This window comes from Glycine max, chromosome 13 (assembly GCF_000004515.6).
Source record: "Glycine max cultivar Williams 82 chromosome 13, Glycine_max_v4.0, whole genome shotgun sequence".
Taxonomy (NCBI): Eukaryota; Viridiplantae; Streptophyta; class Magnoliopsida; order Fabales; family Fabaceae; genus Glycine; species Glycine max.
In genome coordinates this window covers 16,304,722-16,322,393 of record NC_038249.2, presented here as the reverse complement: position 1 = coordinate 16,322,393, position 17,672 = coordinate 16,304,722, and the positions used below count along the sequence as shown (strand labels likewise).

Genomic DNA, 17,672 nt, shown 5'->3' with positions numbered 1-17,672 from the left:
ACTTTGAGTACATATATCCCAAGGGAGGTTAGCATACTAATCTAGGAAGTTAGCACACTAATCTAGAAGATTAGGCTAAGATTTACCAGTTTTAGCAAAAGCAATTTTTACCATTTTTGACAAAACTCTACTTTATCTTTTTATAGTTAGTTTTGGAAAAGTGCAAGAAGCCATATAAGATATGGTTGAGCTCGTGGAGAGCACCTCAAGGGCTGTCCAACCTACTAATTGGTCATATTAACGGTCATTCAAAGTGCTCTTGTTTTTAAAAGCTAAAGTCTAGGTCAGTTCTCCCATTTTGTTGAAGCTTTAAGAGAAATAAGAGATTATATTTTTCTTTTTCTTCCAAGCGTTTTAAGCCCTTCTTCCATCAAGCTTAGGTAAGTGATCTACATTTTTAACTCCAAGCTTGATTTTCACTTCATTTTATTGCTCTATTTTCACTTGTAGTTTCAAAACCTTATTTTGCACTCTTGAAGGTTGGAAACTCGAATCTAAACTCCCTCATTCTTCCTTCTAAATTTCGTGGAGTCTACAAGAGGTAAGGGGGGTCTCTCCAACTCTTGAATCATATGTTTGTTGTTGAACTTCCTTGAACATGTTGTTGCTTTGAATTTTAGATTTTTTTGTCATGTCTCGAATCTGTGCTCTGAGTTGTTTTCCTTGAGTTTTGTATGCCAAAAATGACTTCTTTTCATGCTAAAACATAGAGTTAGCCTCAAATTCCTCCCAAATCGGAGTTTCCTAGCAAAAGTTACAAATAAAACAAGTTTAAGGACCTTTAGTAAAATGAAAAATCTATCACGAATTTGGACTAAGTTACAGAAGTATGAACTATTGTTATTAAATTTTTTTACCTCAAAAATGAGTTTGTTAGGTTTGAAAATGTAGGGTAGCATATAAGATTTGCGAAAATCCGACTCAGAGCATCGAGAGTGCTAAAACTAAGTTAGGAGCACCAAGAAAACCATGATTATGAAGGACCAAGACATTTATAGTAGCCAAGATGAGGTTACTACTTCACCTTCCTCTAGTGAAAGTGAAGAAGCAAAAGGGGAAGAATCTAGTGAAGAGATTTACCCCTAAGAAGAAGGACAATCTTTAATGGTTAAGAATGAGTGTAAGGAGGTAAGTGTCTCCTCCAAGAGGTTAGTTAAGAAGGAAAGACATTTTGAAATAGAGACAAAGATTAAAAAAATTTCCCCTCTTAGACAACCTCCACATTTTCTCCTTTAAAAAAGACACTTGTTAGCATTGTCACACCTCTTAGGCTTGAGTTTATTCCTCAAGTAAAGAAGTTGTTGGATGAGGGTTTGCTTCGCAAGAGCTTAAATCCTTGTGCTTTGTTGGTGCCCAAAATAGGTATTATTAGGCACCAAATCCCTAAAATACGTGGTATGATGAATGTTTTGAGTGGTGCAACCCTTTTTTGTAAAATCACTCGTGCACCCACCATCTTCATGATTTGTGTACATAGGGACTCATTAGGTAGGTTTGTTCTTATTTTTAGTTTCAATACAAACATAGGTACTCATATGGGACACCTTAGGTTTGCCATACTTTTTTGTAGGAATAATCAACATGAAAATACAGAAAAATATATGTTTTATTGCATTACTTTTCTTAATTTTTTAAATAGTGATCAAGGGGTTCCTATGAACCCTAAGAGAATAAAGGTCATTCCTGAGTGGTCCACTCCACCAAGTATAAGAAAAATTTGGGGTTTCCATGACTTAACAAACTTTTACAAAAGGTTTGTCCCATATTTTTCTATACTTGTAGCACCACTCATTGAGTTGGTGAGAAACCATGTTCCTTTATGGGAAGATGCCCAGGAAATGGGTTTTTAAACCTTACCTTACTTCAACATACCAAACACCACTAATACATATATTTTTGTTTTTTTTATAGGTGTTGAGGAAAAAAGCCCAGAGTTCCAAGAACCTCAGGATTTGAGGTCAAATCCTTTTCAAGGAGGAGAGAATGATGCAATCCTACCCCGCAAGGACATTGGGTAGAAGACTCCAAGAAGATTAATCCAGAGATGCAAGAGAAGGCCCTAGGGTTCTCATGAGCCTTAGGGTAGATTTCGGGTCTATGGCCTAAGTATGAGCCCGCTTATCTTTGTACATATTAGATTAAGGTTTCATTATTTTTTGGCCTTGTATTTAGGGCTCCATAATATAGGTAAGGTACCCTAAAAATGTAGGATTTTTTAGCCTTTGTATTTTAGGACACCTAGACTAGTTTTGTATTAGGGGTAGTTTTGTAATTTCACATGCATTAAGTGAATATTTGATGTGTGTGGTTGGAAATAAATTTAATTGGATTGGGAGCCCAATCCAATTAAATTTTAGAGGGGGATGTGAGCATTTGCTTGCTACACCCCATTAAAATATAGTCACACTTTGTGTATGTCCTTCATGTTTTACATGTCTCATGACACCTAAGCACAGTTAGTGGAGAATCTTGGACTTGATCTTGGATTAGTGGGTTGAACCATAGCTAAAATTCACTAATCATAATTAGTGAAATTTTGGCTCCAAAATTTGACTCCACAAATTCAAGTGAAATTTGAATAGAAATTTAAATTTCCATCCAATTTTGTGTGACACTTAAGCTATAAATAGAGGTCATGTGTGTGCATTTTTTCAACTTTGATCATTTGAGAATTATAATTCAAAGTTCATACCTCTTTTGATACACAAAATTTCGTGCTCTTTCTCTCCTTCTCCCTCCACTCATCTTCTCTTACCTTCAAGCTCTTATCCATGGCTTCCTATGATGGTGAACTTCTTCTTGACTCATCTTCTCCTTGAAGTGGCGCCTCTTCTCAACTCTTCTTCTTCTCCATTCTGTTGCCACTAAAATTCAAGAAGCAAATGACTCCATTGATGAAGAAGATCCAAGGCATACAAGCTCCAATGGATTCAGATCCATGGCTATACATTCTTTAACAGGTCCTAAGAAGAGTACATAGATCAAAAATCACTTACGGATTCAGATTTTGTTGCGTTTGTTGATTAACCATTATGGATCCAGGTATTCCTAAAACTCTTCCTAATAATCTAACGTAATGTTTTATTACTGGTTATTGGTATTTTATAAGGACCCGCTAAAATTTCAACATGATGTTGATATTTCTTTTTTTTTTATCAAAACATTCTTAATTTTTTAATTAAAAAGTGTAAAAATTATATTTTTAAACTATTATGCATTCCATTTATGTTGCATTAATCAATATTTATATTCATTTCACTTGGGTAACCATACTATGACATATTAGCTACAATGATTGATTTTATTTATATTCATCATTTTTTTATGTTAAGCGAGTCTTAAATATTTAAATTATACAATTTGTATATGAATGATGTTTAAATTTATTTTAATATCAAAATATCCTTTTTTAAATTTGAAAGTATTCCATTTGTCCTAAAATAAGTGTTGTCCTAGGTTATTTTACACCGACTAAGAAAAAATAATAAATAAATGAAATTTTATTATGAATTTTTATGCAAAGTTAAATACTGCACTTGCTCTACTAAATCTATGAGTTAAATACATTGATAGTGTAAACACTTTTACATTGTTCAATCATAATTCATTATTAATATGACCCTTAAAATTAATTATCATAAAAGTTAACAAATTTATCATATATGATAGACTGTGATTGGATGATAATATAAAACTTTTTTAAAGCATATAATCCTTTTTCTCTAATTTTATTTTGGTTTTGCATATTTCAAATATTTTTTAATTGTTCTGTTTATCAAATAAAAATAAATACATTTAAGATAAAATTGTGACATCAATTAGATATAAAAACAAGTAAAAGTTGTCATTATCTGAGAAATGTTATGTCCATTTTAACAGTTAAATAAAAAATAAAATTTAATTAAAAACACTTAAATTCTTTGCACGGGTAAAACATTTAGTATATATGTAGAGGAGTAGGTTAATAAATTATAATTACAATTTTTTTAAATATATCCAAGGTATACCCTGTTAACGTGTTTGTTAATTAAAATAATAAAAATATACGATAAGAGCTTATTTTTTAAAATTTATAGTTTACTAAAAATAATTCATTATGGATATGTGTTTTTTAAGATAAACGATATGAATTCTCAACTACTTTAGTGTGGTACTAATTAAATACTTGATTATAAATTATAGTTTAGTTATATTATATACAATACATAACAAAAACGAAAAAAAATAACATTAGGGATATTTCATATTTTGATTCTTTCATATTAGGGCACATGAGTCTAGAGAACAATAAATGAGTAATAAATGATGAATTGGATTTGAACTGGGGTAGGCATATTAATTTATAAATTATTAAATACTTTTTATGAATGTTAACTAAATATCATAAGTAAATTGTTCCTGGTTGTTCAATAGTTTGATAATCAATTATTTTTTGATAAATGATGACTAATGCATTTCGTTCAATAAATTCCTATCTTTATCTATTTTTGAGATGTTTGGATTTTTCAAAACTCCATGGACATGGACATTGAGAAGAGAAATGTTATTCCCACTCACACCAAGACATAACTTAAACCCAATTGAACAAAATGTTGAATTGAATTATACCAGTCTCTATTGGAATTATTACTCATTTTTGTACTTGCTATTTTATTTTCAAATTATTTTTTCAATTAATAAAAAAAATAGGAATAGTTAGTATATATATATATATATATATATATATATATATATATATATATATATATATATATATATATATATATATATATATATATATATATATATATATATATATATATATATATATATATATATATATATATATATATATATATATATATATATATATATATAATTTTCAATTGCAATTAATGCTTCACAATTGTTAGGTTCTCTAACTTGTACATACCTCTTTCAATTTCAATTTCAATTGAAAGGTTCTCTCTTGAAGCCAATATTTCCCCTCTGCAGGGAATAATGTTCACAAATCTCTCATACTTTGTTAAACCAAACATGCATTAAAATATCTATATTCTGTACTATTTAGCAAAGGATGTGGTTAACTCCTATTATGTATGTGGGTAATCCAATGTAAGCTTACAACAGAATAAAACTAGACCATAAACCCATAAAGCACCATCAAATAATCACTTACACATTTAGACTATAATTTTAATCAAAACAAGCACTTTCAAATAGCTTCAAACTTGGAGTAACATGGACAAAATTACAAGGGTAACATTTTATGAAAAGAAAACACTATAAACAACATTGAAGTCTAACACAAATTCTAGTTTCTGTTATGCATATAAAGGTTTAGATAGTTCAACAAAAACATCATAAATAGAATAACATTCTGGTTTTAGAAATAGTTCACCCCAGAAAAACTACTTAACTGGATAATAACCTCAACAAACCATAGGTTTAGTTCAACCAATTACCAGTTATACAGAGAAAAATTTGATGTTTGGTACAGCTTGTTCAAGGGAAACCTTCTGGAAGTGGCAAAAGCTATGAGATAAGAAGATTGAAATACGGACCAGAGAATTGAATAACACAGTAATCTAACACCATCTCAGCAAGCAAATATGAAGAAACGCGTGTCCAGTCTCATCTCAGCTACCAACTGTAATCATCAGTAAACAAAAACATGTCATTTCTAACAAAATTTTCAAGTTCAAGTCAATAAACCAGTTCAGAAAGAGACTAATAGTAATCCATAATAACAAAAAGTTAAACTTCTTGCAGAAAAAACAGTCCATTTCATCAAATCAAATCCCATGTGTTTATATACAGAGAATTTGACGCAGTGTCTAAATTAGAAGAAAAAAAGAAGATAGAACAGACTATACCATAGCACAGCATTATGTTTCTCCGTTAGCATTTACTCAATCTATGTTACAGTACTCTATCATTTACTTACACTATTAAGTATCAACTATCAGAATTAATATCCATTGAAAAGTAAGACTAAAAAATATGCCAACAAACACTAAATCACAAATAAAAGCAGGAAACAACCATGTAATTCCTGGCACTGAATACATCTCAGTGTTGTCATTTCACCATCCACTTTGGCAATGGATTTATGCAATCTACTCAATGAGGATCAGAATCCACATAAGTGCTTCTTTTTTCCTATTTATCAACTGAGATTATATTAACTCACTTATATTTTTCATCAGGTGCTTCAGTAGTATTTTAGAAATCTCTAATTAAACATATTTGAAGTAAACGTATTATCATTCTATTACTCAACTCTTACAAACAGAAATTCAATTGAAGAAACTTTGATACTTCATTTTGAGACACGGTAAAGTTGAACCATTTTACCTTGTTACACCATCATTTTATGCATGTACACCTTCCCTAACTTAAACTTCAAAAAATTATACATTGGCTTTAGGATCCACCAGCTAGTCCTCAATTCTAGACAATTTACTAAATTTGATAGTTTGTCTTTTCAATTATTAACATGGAAGTACCATTTAATCCAAATTGAATCCATTCTTGATGTTTTTCGAAAATAAAATTGCTCATACATCAGTTAGCATCCGCATCCAAACTGGTTCGAAAATATGCTCCATCCATGGAGAATTATTTAGTTGGCCAACCATAAGTTTGACCTACAAATTTCTTTCTCTTGGAGCAGAAGAAATAAAAATAAAAATGGCATAAGACTAACAGCATACTTTTTCAAAATAATTGAAGCGTTTATTTACCTTTAGAGGATTCTTATTCATGCAACAGCTCATATTATCACTTTTTCATTTATCTTGATTGCAGGAATGTGAGCAATTTTAGACCAGTATTTCCCGTTCTGACTTCGATACCTTGCTTCCAGTAAAGGACACTCCCGCATACTGAGTACTGCAAGAGAGGAAGGAAGATGATCTTCAGGTAAGGACTCAAAGCTTGGACAATTGTACATGTACAACTGTTGGAGAGAAGTGAGATTCTGAAGCCCTTTTCCTTCCAACCACTTTAAACCACCAAAACTGTGCAGGACCAGAATTTTGAGAGAAATAGGCAGCAATTGCTCCTTCAGAAGAGTGTTAATAAGATCTTCATCACTGAGACCCTTAAATAAAAGATGTGTCAGAGAAGTGAGGCATTGGAATACCAAACCTATCTCTTGTTTAGACATAGATGATAGTATACCAACATCAACAAAAAGTGATCGTAAACTGGAAGGGAAACACCTTGGGGACAATGATGCTAGCTTTGGAAGCCCAGAAAGGTCCAAGTGTTCAAGGGAAGGGAGATCAATCTGATCTGGTAGTGATCTAAGTTTGTCACAATCAGTGACAATAAAATCAACTAATTTGGGAGCTGCTCCTCCACCTTGAGTAGTAATTGCTTCCAAGTTGGGAATAAAACGGATGTAAAGTTCTTGAAGGGCAGGGAAACAAGCTAATGAAAAGGATGTCAAGGAACGACAGCTATTCCATATTCTTAGCTTTTCAAGTGATGTGAATCTATGCCATGTATCGTGGGATAGAAATTCTAACTTTCTACAGTGCCAAATGTCAAGTGATTGCAATGATGTGGGTAAACAATCAGCTGGGAAGGAAATCAAAGATGGGATATTTGTAAGAGTCAACTTTTGAAGACAATTTGCACTTAGTATCATTCTAGGCAAAGACTGCAAGCTATCACACTTTTCAATGAATAGTTCACAATAAGAGAAATTGTCAAGCATAGACAACAAGTCTTCTTGTCCCTCTCTAATATGTATTGCTTCAATTGATGTATTCCAGTGCAGATTAGATGACTTTGTCACTAGTTGGTTGCACTCTGAGAAACTAGCCTCTGTCAATGAAGGTAGATGATTGGGCAAGATTCCTCTCAGCTTGGGGCACTTGTATAGATACAAACGTTTGAGACAAGGAAAAGGAAAGTAGCTGCCTTCACCTTCAAATGGTAGCCACTCCTGCCACTCTAACATATCTTCAAATTCCAAACTCTCCAACGATGGAAATGGCTGTAACAACTGAGAACCTCCATTGCTGCTGTAGAACTCATAACCAACTGTCTTCACCATTTTCATCCTTTTGACGACAAGCTCCTTGAGGGAAGGTAGTTGTCCAAATGATGGAAGTGTCAAGCAATTGTTGCAATCACTAATACGAAGGACTATGATGTTTGAAAATGAAGAATCTCCGATCCAATTTGGAAAGCTAGTGCCACCATAATATTTGATGTCGAGTTTCTTTAAATTAGTTGATGGTTGCAAGTTGTCAAGTACATCTTTTTCAATCTGCTGATTTTGTAGTTCACTGCCCCATTCCAGCATAAGCTCCTCAATCTTCTCTTTGTTCTTTAAATTGGCACGAGATGCATCCACAGGATTAACAACATTGTGCAAGTTCAAAATGGAAAGCCGACCCTGCAGATAAGGAAAATTCCTTAAATCTCTAACACTTAGTCCATCTTGTCTTCCAACAATAAAAACTGTCAAAGTACGAAGATCTTGTAGTCTGCAGATTTGTGCTGGCATCTCTGGCAAATTAGTGCCACTGAGGTCAAGGTGACGCAAATTAACCAGATTTCCTATCTGCTGTGGCAATTGAATAAGAAATTCGCAATTTGATAGTATCAATGTCTGCAAATTGTAAAGCATAAATGTTTCAGTGGGCAAGCTTTCAATGGAAGTGTAGGACAGATCCAGATACCGCAAGTGCAACAAACTGTCAATTGAAACGGGCAGCTCAGTGATATTTTTGTATTTAGACAATGACAGTATTCTCAAGCATCTAAGTTTTGGTAACAAGTCATGTGATACCATTTTGGTCAAATAAAATTCTTCTAATGGATATCCCAAACGTGGTAGGAAGGTCCGCAAACACATTAGCTCATAGAAGTCCTCAAACTTTTTAGAGACATCAAACATCTCCCTAGAAAATGATAAATGGCGAACAGTTTTTGGAATTTTACTGCCTTCAAAGTAGCAAGAACTTCTTCCTGATACAAGTCTAGCTAAATCATAGACGAGGTCATGCATTCGAAATTTTTCCTCTGCAATAGCAATATCTTTTTGAATTAAGGATCTAGATAATAATTCTTTAAAACAGTCCTCACCAGATGATTCCATTGCCTTATCTTCATGGATATGTTGAAGAAAGCCTTCAGCCATCCATAACAAAATCAATTCCTTCCTATCCAGCGAACGATGTTTTGGAAAAATTGAGAAATAGGAAAAACACCTTTTCAAATGTGCAGGAAGATGGAGATAACTTATGCGTAAAGCTGGTAAAACATCATCATGTGCCCACAAATTGCTATTCAGGATTCTATTCCATTCGCCAACATCAACATTTGATCGCAAAAGACCTCCCAATGTTTTAGCAGCTAATGGTAGGCCGTTGCATTTTCTTGCAATTTTCCTACCAATTCCTTCTAGACTTGAATATTTGTCATAACCTTCATTTCCAAATGCATGTCTTGCCAGTATGTGCCAACAATTTTCATCACTAAGAGGTTTCAGCTCATAAATGGGAAATGTATGTGTGACTTGTGCAACTTTTTGTTGTCGGGTTGTCACAATGATCTTACTTCCCTTTTTCCCACTGCTAAAAGGTGCTATTAGATGATGCCAATCATTGTACTTTTCATTCCAAAGGTCATCAAGCACAAGCAAAAATTTCTTATCTCTTAGGTTATTCTTTAATTCAACACGAAGAACATCAAGATTAGTAATATGACAATCTTTCAATGTGAGAGACTCAACAATTTTCTTTGTTACCTTAAGAATATCAAAATCATCAGACACCCATGCCCAAGCTGTCAAATCAAAATGTTTCTGCACTTCACTTACATTGTAAAGGGATTGAACAAGGGTTGTTTTTCCTAGACCTCCCATGCCCAATACTGTGATCACTTCTATATCATTAGACATGGCATCATCATCATATAGAAGCATGCTCAGTAGTTTCTCCTTGTCATCCTCTCTAGCAACCACAACAGATTCAACCAACGAATCTGTTACTGTTCTATAAGAGACTCTCCTAGTAACACTTTGCAAGCCAAGAATATCTTTTTGTCTCACAAAATGTTCCAGCCTTTCGGAAATTGCTTCAAGCTTGGAATTCATGCTCTTATAGAAATTTTTAAAGCTAGAAGAAAACACTGATCTGACCTTGTTAGCAAATGTTTTAGATTCTCCCTCCACCTCGCATCTCAAAGCATCTGTGTTGATTTCATCCAACAAATCCTCTGCATCCAAGACAGCATCTTTCAATTCTTCAAGCCATTCCTTCACTACAGGATCAGTGATCTGCTTCTCTTCAGCATCATTAAGAACAGCATTAAGTGCCAACAACTTCATCTTCAACTCATCCAACACATAAACATTCAGCTTTCTGCTGGAGAAGAAATCTCGAAACTCTCTTGAAGCTATCTTTTTTATTAAGATCTCAACAGAAGCAGAGATAAGTGCCTCTCCCACCATAGCTAAGGCCATTTCTTCTCTTGTTTTGCAAATTGGATCAGAGCACTGAAACTCTTGCTAAATGCTAAACGAGATTCAAAAGTCAAATGTATGAAATTCAGGTATCATATGGCTTAAGTCAATGTTTTGATTTCACTTTCGTTATTGTAAACGCGTTCTTTTCTCTTAAGGAAAAAAATAATAAAATAAAGCGTTCCTATTTTTATTATTTATCATTCCTTTGGGCTTCACTTAGGTGCGGCAAGGCATATTTTTTCCACTGGTACACCACAAATCAAAACCGTTGATTTTATTACTCATTTAAAACAATGGCTGAAATTGTGTTGTTCCGGTGACTTTCTTTATTAAATTAAATGAATTTATGATGTTCTTACATCTGCTCTCCATTATGTGCACTGATGGCGATGAATTGCAAATGATCTCTTCTTTAGTCCAACTTATGTTGCGGCATGGTTTGTGTTTTTTATTTTATTTGAGTCACTCTACTACACATTCAACTGGTTGCAGTTTGAAACTAAGATCCCAAAACTGGTATATTCTTCAAGAGAATGCCACGCAAGACATTGATTTGATTAATTATGGTTATATGATTATAGGATTTGGCAAATTTAATTTCAAAATGATAGGAGTTGTGTTTTAGATATTGTAGATGAGCTTGTTCATGTTATCCCCCTAAATTTAGAATAAATTTCCTACTTATTTTTATAAAAAAATGTTTATTAGTTATATTTTGAATATTTTATATGATAATTTAAGTCTTAATTCGTTTTCATACTTTCATGAAAAATATTCCTTCCCATTTGTTATTTTCTTTTCATACTTTCCAAGATGATAGAATAAAACACTCAATAAGTTATTTAAATAACGAAAGAGGCAATCATAAGAAAAATACGTTCAAATTAAAATTGTTATAATAAAAAATAATTTCATCAAAATAATGTAACTTCAGGAAAATTATTCTTTCCCATAAATTAAGTGGAAATTTCTACCTGCTTTGATAAGAAAAAAAAAATCCATCCTTAAGTGTTATAATTTATATGTAATTGCTATATTAATTTATTGTCATACACATATCAAAGCATAAAATAAAATAAAACTTATTGGGTAGAAGAAAAACATAAATAATTTAGACAAGTGGGAAGATTATCGTTGGAAAATCAACTCTAAGATAATGAGAACATACACAATATCATTGTTGGATAATCAACTTTCCTACTAATAAAATTATCTACGTCTAATGAGAACATTAAAGATTATATCGTAGGAAAAATAATAATAAATCTCAACGTGATTTGACACTTCTTGTCCACGTCTACAAAATCGACTCAAAAAGTATTTCACTATTACAAAAATGATTACAAGATTGTAACTCACCTCAAATAGTATATCATTCTACAAACCTGAATATCTCACTCAATGGTTACAAGAAATGATAACACTCTCACACAAAGAACAAAGACTTTGTTTCACAATCTCTCTTCTCTCACTCTATTTTCATGTGTTGTATTTCTTCACTTAATATTTTTTCTATTTATAATGAAGATGATCACCAACTATAATAAATAAGTTTTCTTGAAAGTTGAAACAAAAATAACTTCCAATATATTCATTCAACTAAGATTCATCTAATAAAATATAATCTTTCACTTTGTATTAAAGTCACCTATATCTTAGTGATAAAAATCTAATTCTCATTATGCATGCACTTTATCTTTTGGCTTGGAACTCTATCATAATAAATAAAAAATAAATTATACACTAATTTTTCATGAAGAAAATAATAGTTGTTATGTTGATTTGATTTTTTTATGTAAATAAATATACTCTAATTGTGCAAAATAAATTATAACTTTGATTGGACAAAAATATTTATAAAAAATGTTTATTCTTGGGAGTTTAGTGTAAATATTCTTACTCATTTTCATTAGAAAATGTTATTTCTAGGTGTTACATTTTATATATTTTATATGGTAAGTTAAGTTAAAATTTCTCTCTTCATATATACTTTCATAAAAAAATAATCATCTAATTTGTTGTATTCTCTTTTTTTTCGTAAAATGTAACATCAATATATTATTTAAATAAAAAATAGTTTTAAAAAAATAACATCAAATTAAGTTTTACCATGATGCAGCTCAAAATTTTATAGCAAAAAAATCTAAACCAATTTGTGAATTTGATAGCATAAGTCTCCATAGCAACCCCTCTATGTTTCAAATGAAATTGAAATACTCATATTGATTAAATAATAATAAACTACAAAATTAACGTAGAATCTAATTTCAAGAATATAATTTTTAACCATTTTATAAACTTGAACCTGCTCACCTTGCTCTATTTTTAAACAATAGAAGCATCACTAGTATTGCTTTCTCGCATTAGGAGATCCTGCATGTAATATAAGATCAAAATAGGGGCGAGACCTTTACTTGAAAAAAAAATAAAAAAAGCCTTTAAATAACCTAATGAAATATTTCCTAAATACGTGTTAGTACACACGATGATGAAGAAATTCAATTCAGAAGGAAAATCAATTTTTTTTGTTGAACAAAAGAAATTGATTGAAGAGATACAAAGATTTCTAAAGAGTTTCAAACCGCAAAATAGGATATGCATGTTTTTATCAGTGATCAAACACATTAAATTGAGAAAAACACACTCTTTCAAATTCAACACCAAATATCATTTACCTCTCATTTTAGATAATAGAAACCATACATTTTTTAGAGTGAATTATAGATCCTATGGAAATTAATGCAGAAAAACGAAAGGAAGAAGAATTAATGATATCAACAAAATAAATTCAAAGAGACATTAAAAAATATTTGGGGAATCATAAAAGCAAGGATAGGAATCATTTCATTAACAATTTAATTTTATTCAAAATTGCAATCGTCCTATCTTTCAGGAGTTGACTTCCAATGATATATTGAACATTGATAGCAATACGGAGGTAACATAGGATTATTTAGATAAATATTATTTAATTTTTTTAGTAAAAAAATATTAAACATGTTAATATAATAATTTATTAGATAATTAGTTTCAAGATAATAATAAAAAAGGTGGCTTTTTTACAAAAAATAATAATTAAAGATTATAACTAAAAAAATTGATTTTACAAATTTTAAATCAAATCACGTATAACACAAGTATAAGGATAAATATTATTTTCTTATAATCACATATATAAACTGTTTTTTTTTTATTCTTTAACGATTGAGAAAAAGAAAAATAATAAAAAAAATTCTGTTTACGCAATTGGTAAAGGAAAAAAAATAATAAAAAGTAAAAATTACTTGGAGGTGAGTAAATCATATTTGTTAGTGAAAGATATGAATGCTAGAAAATTGGGTTAATAATGCTTTAGATATTATAGATGAATTACATCAAATCGTGCGTGTATATTGTTCGAAAAAAAAAATGAAAGAAAATAAATACGAAGAAGATGCACAGTCTTAAATTAAATAACAAAATAACAGTAGCAAAATAAATTTAATTGACAGCACATGAATAATGCATTATAACATACAATAAGCACAAGAAAAAAATAAATTAGGGAAAAAAATATAGTCTGGGTTGAAGCGCGTAAACACTATCCTTAGAGAGAAAACACCCCACTGCACTGGTAGAAAAATTTGATTGCGCTCCTCTCCCAATATACGACAACCCGTTGGTTCCGATCGTGTGCAGCGAAAGGATCCCCGAACCTTCTGAACACCAATGCTCTTACTCTCACAAAAATAAGTTTTTTTATAAGAAAAGAAAGAGATAATTTTTTTTGGGAGAAAGAACCCAGCAGTCGTTGCTCTGTCTCTTTTTAGAAAAGAGAAAAGAGAATGTATAGGCACAGGTCACCTTAAACAACAAACAAAATATGACCGTTGGAAACTAACCTACAGTTGTCAAAAACAAATATAACAAACTAGTTGACTCATTAAAACAAAATCTTAAGAAAATCTAAAATAAATATTTTATTTTAAAAAATAGAATTAATATATATTTATAAATTTTAAATTAAAACACAAATATTTACCAACATTCCCCCACATAATTTAAAATTTTAAAATATATTTTCTAAAAGATAATTTGTATAAAAACATAAGAGAAAAAGCATGTGATATTGTATTTCGGTATAAAGAACCTTTCGGGTTTGAGCCTTATATCTAGTATTTATGAACTTCCATCCGAAAAAAATATAGTGACTTGATTGTCTTGAACTACATATTCTTTAACCGGACTTTAGTACACAACCCCTACAAAATTGGTGTTCAATTAGGTTCTAATCAGTGGTAGTGCGTTACACAGCCTTGCGCTTGTATCTTGTTTCGTGAGTGTCACTTAGAAATTAGCTCATATCTCACAGTGGCGACCCCACCACCACACTCACTAGGTGAATCCTCAAAGAGTGGGTTGTGACCCCACCCTACAATAATTGTCATCGGATTCATTAAGAGGTATTTTTTTTTTACCAAAAATACACATATATAAATACCTCAACCTTAATATTACCACAATTTATAATACACCTCGTCATAGGAATGAGAAACAGAATAGCTCCGCCAGATTTCATTTTGGTGTACTTTAGTCAATAAACAATTTTGTTGTTCCCGTTGAACTCTATTCATGGGATCACCAATCACACAGAGACGGGTGTCCATTGTTGTAACTAAATAATGGGCCTTAGTCTCATTCCTCTCGACAACTCAAGTACTTGTTGACACGTCAACCCTTTTGTAAGCGGATCCGCAACATTATTTTTTGACCTGACAAAGTCAAGAGAAATGACACCATGAGAAATCAAATTTCTAATAGACTTATGTCTCACTCTTAAGTGTCTTCTTTTTTCATTAAAATTTTTGCTAGTAACTTTAGATATAGCAACTTGACTATCACAATGCATTGGAATTGGAGGTACATGCTTATTCAACAATGGAAAATCACATAACAAATTTTTAAGAAACTCAGTCTCACTAGTAGCAGTATCCAAAGCAATAATTTCTGCTTCCATAGTAGAACGTGAAATAATAGTTTGTTTAGCAGATTTCCATGATATTGCACCACCAGCTAAAGTAAAAACATAATCACTTGTTGATTTTGTTTCATCAGAATCAGAAATCTAATTTGCATCATTAAACTGCTCAATTACTGCAGGAAAACATGTATAATGAATGTCATAATTGATGGTTCCTCTTTAAGTATCTAAAAACTCTTTCTAATGCAATCTAATGAGAATGATCAGGATTATTAGTATACCTTCCTAATCTACCAACTGCATATGCAATGTCAGGCCTAGAGAAGTTTGTCAAATGCAACAAAGAACCGATAATTTGAGAATATTTATGTGAAGAAATTCTTTTACTCAAATTTTTCTTTAGCTTGATGGATGAGTCATAAGGAGTAGAAACAAGTTTCACATTAAAATAGTTAAACTTTTTCAATAGCTTTTCAACATAGTGTGATTGGGTTAAAATCATGCCATTATATTTCTTTATAAGTTTAATACCCAAAATCACATCTATAGGACCAAGGTCCTTCATATCAAAATTTCTAGACAAGAAAGGCTTCACATCATTTATGAATTGCATATTACTACCAAATATCAATATGTCATCCACATACAAACATAAAATGACACATCCATTATCATCCAATTGTTTCACATACACACATTTATCAGTATTATTGATTTAAAAACCATACGAAAGAACAACTTGATCAAATTTTTCGTGCCATTGCTTTGGAGCTTGTTTCAAACTATATAAAGATTTAACAAGTTTGCAAACTTTCTTTTCCTTCTCCGGTTCTACAAAGCCTTCAGGTTGACTCATATAAATTTCTTCTTCTAATTCACCATTTAAAAAGGCAGTTTTTACATCCATTTGATGAATTTCTAAATTAAAAACACAAGCAAGTGCAATTAAGACCCTAATGGTAGTAACTTTAGAAACAGGAGAATATGTATCAAAGAAATCTACACCTTCTATTTGTTTACACCCCATCACAACAAGTCTTACCTTAAATTTTTCTATAGATCCATCCGTTCTTAATTTCTTTCAAAAAACCCACTTACAACCTATACTTTTACAACCAGGGGAAGATCAGTAAGAAACCAAGTTTTATTATTTTTAAGAGAACTCATTTCATCATTAATAGCTTCTGTCCAAAAAGGTGCATCAATAGACCTCATGGCCTCACCATAAGTTTTAGGATCATCTTCAAGCAAAAAAGAGCAAAATTCAGAACCAAAATCCTTAACTTTTTTAGATCTTTTACTCCTCCTAGGTTCAAACACAATGTCTTTATTAGTATTACTACAAGAAGACAAATTAGAACAAGAAGTATCACACATAGATTTAGACAATTTATTTTTCAAAGGAAAAATATTTTCAAAGAAAGTAGCATCTCTAGATTCCATAATAGTACCATTAGAAATTTCAGACACTTCTGAATTAACTACCAAAAATCTATAAGTAGTACTATGCATAGAGTATCCAACAAAAACACAATCAACAATTTTTGGTCCAATTTTCCTTTTCTTATTAATGGGGATGTTTACCTTTGCTAGACACCCCCACACTTTAAGATATTTCAGTTTTGGTTCTCTTTTTCTCCATAGCTCATAAGGGGTTTATTCAAAAATTTTATAAGGCACTCTATTTTAAGAATATGACATGCAGAATACAAAGCTTCACCCCACATATTACTTGGTAAACCAGAACTTACAAGCATAGCATTTACCATATCAAGCAATGTACGATTCTTTCTTTCCGCAATACCATTAGATTGAGGAGCATACAGAGGTGTCACTTCATGAATAATACCATGCATTTCATAAAATTTACTCATGTCTAAAGATGTGTATTCTCCACCTCTATTGGAACGTAAAATTTTAATTTTTCTTTCTAATTGATTTTCTACTTCTGTTTTATATACTTTGAACTTATCAAATAATTCACTTTTGTGATTAACTAAATACACATAACAATATTTGGAGAAATCATCAATGAAAGTAATAAAATATCTCTTACCACCACGTGTTAACACATCATTACTATCACATACATCACTGTGAACCAATTCAAGTAAGTTAGTTTCTCTTTCAATACATGTAGTAAAACTCTTTTTAGGTTGCTTTGCTTGAATACATGTTTCACATTTTTTGTTTTAAATCAATGGAAGCCTTAGGAATAAGATTAAGAGACATCATTCTTTTGAT

The 17,672-nt window shown here is 31.3% G+C and overlaps 1 protein-coding gene across 1 annotated transcript; it reads right to left on the bottom strand.

The window, feature by feature from the left end:
* Positions 1–5,199: 5,199 nt before the first annotated feature.
* On the bottom strand, positions 5,200–10,597 carry LOC100803330 (putative disease resistance RPP13-like protein 1). The gene is made up of 2 exons (XM_003543781.4): positions 6,726–10,597; positions 5,200–5,629 (listed from the first exon to the last, which is right to left on the bottom strand). The coding sequence occupies exon 1, from the start codon at positions 10,463–10,465 to the stop codon at positions 6,755–6,757; it is 3,711 nt and encodes a 1,236-aa protein (XP_003543829.1). The 5' UTR covers positions 10,466–10,597; the 3' UTR covers positions 5,200–5,629; positions 6,726–6,754.
* Between the last annotated feature and the right edge of the window lie 7,075 nt (positions 10,598–17,672).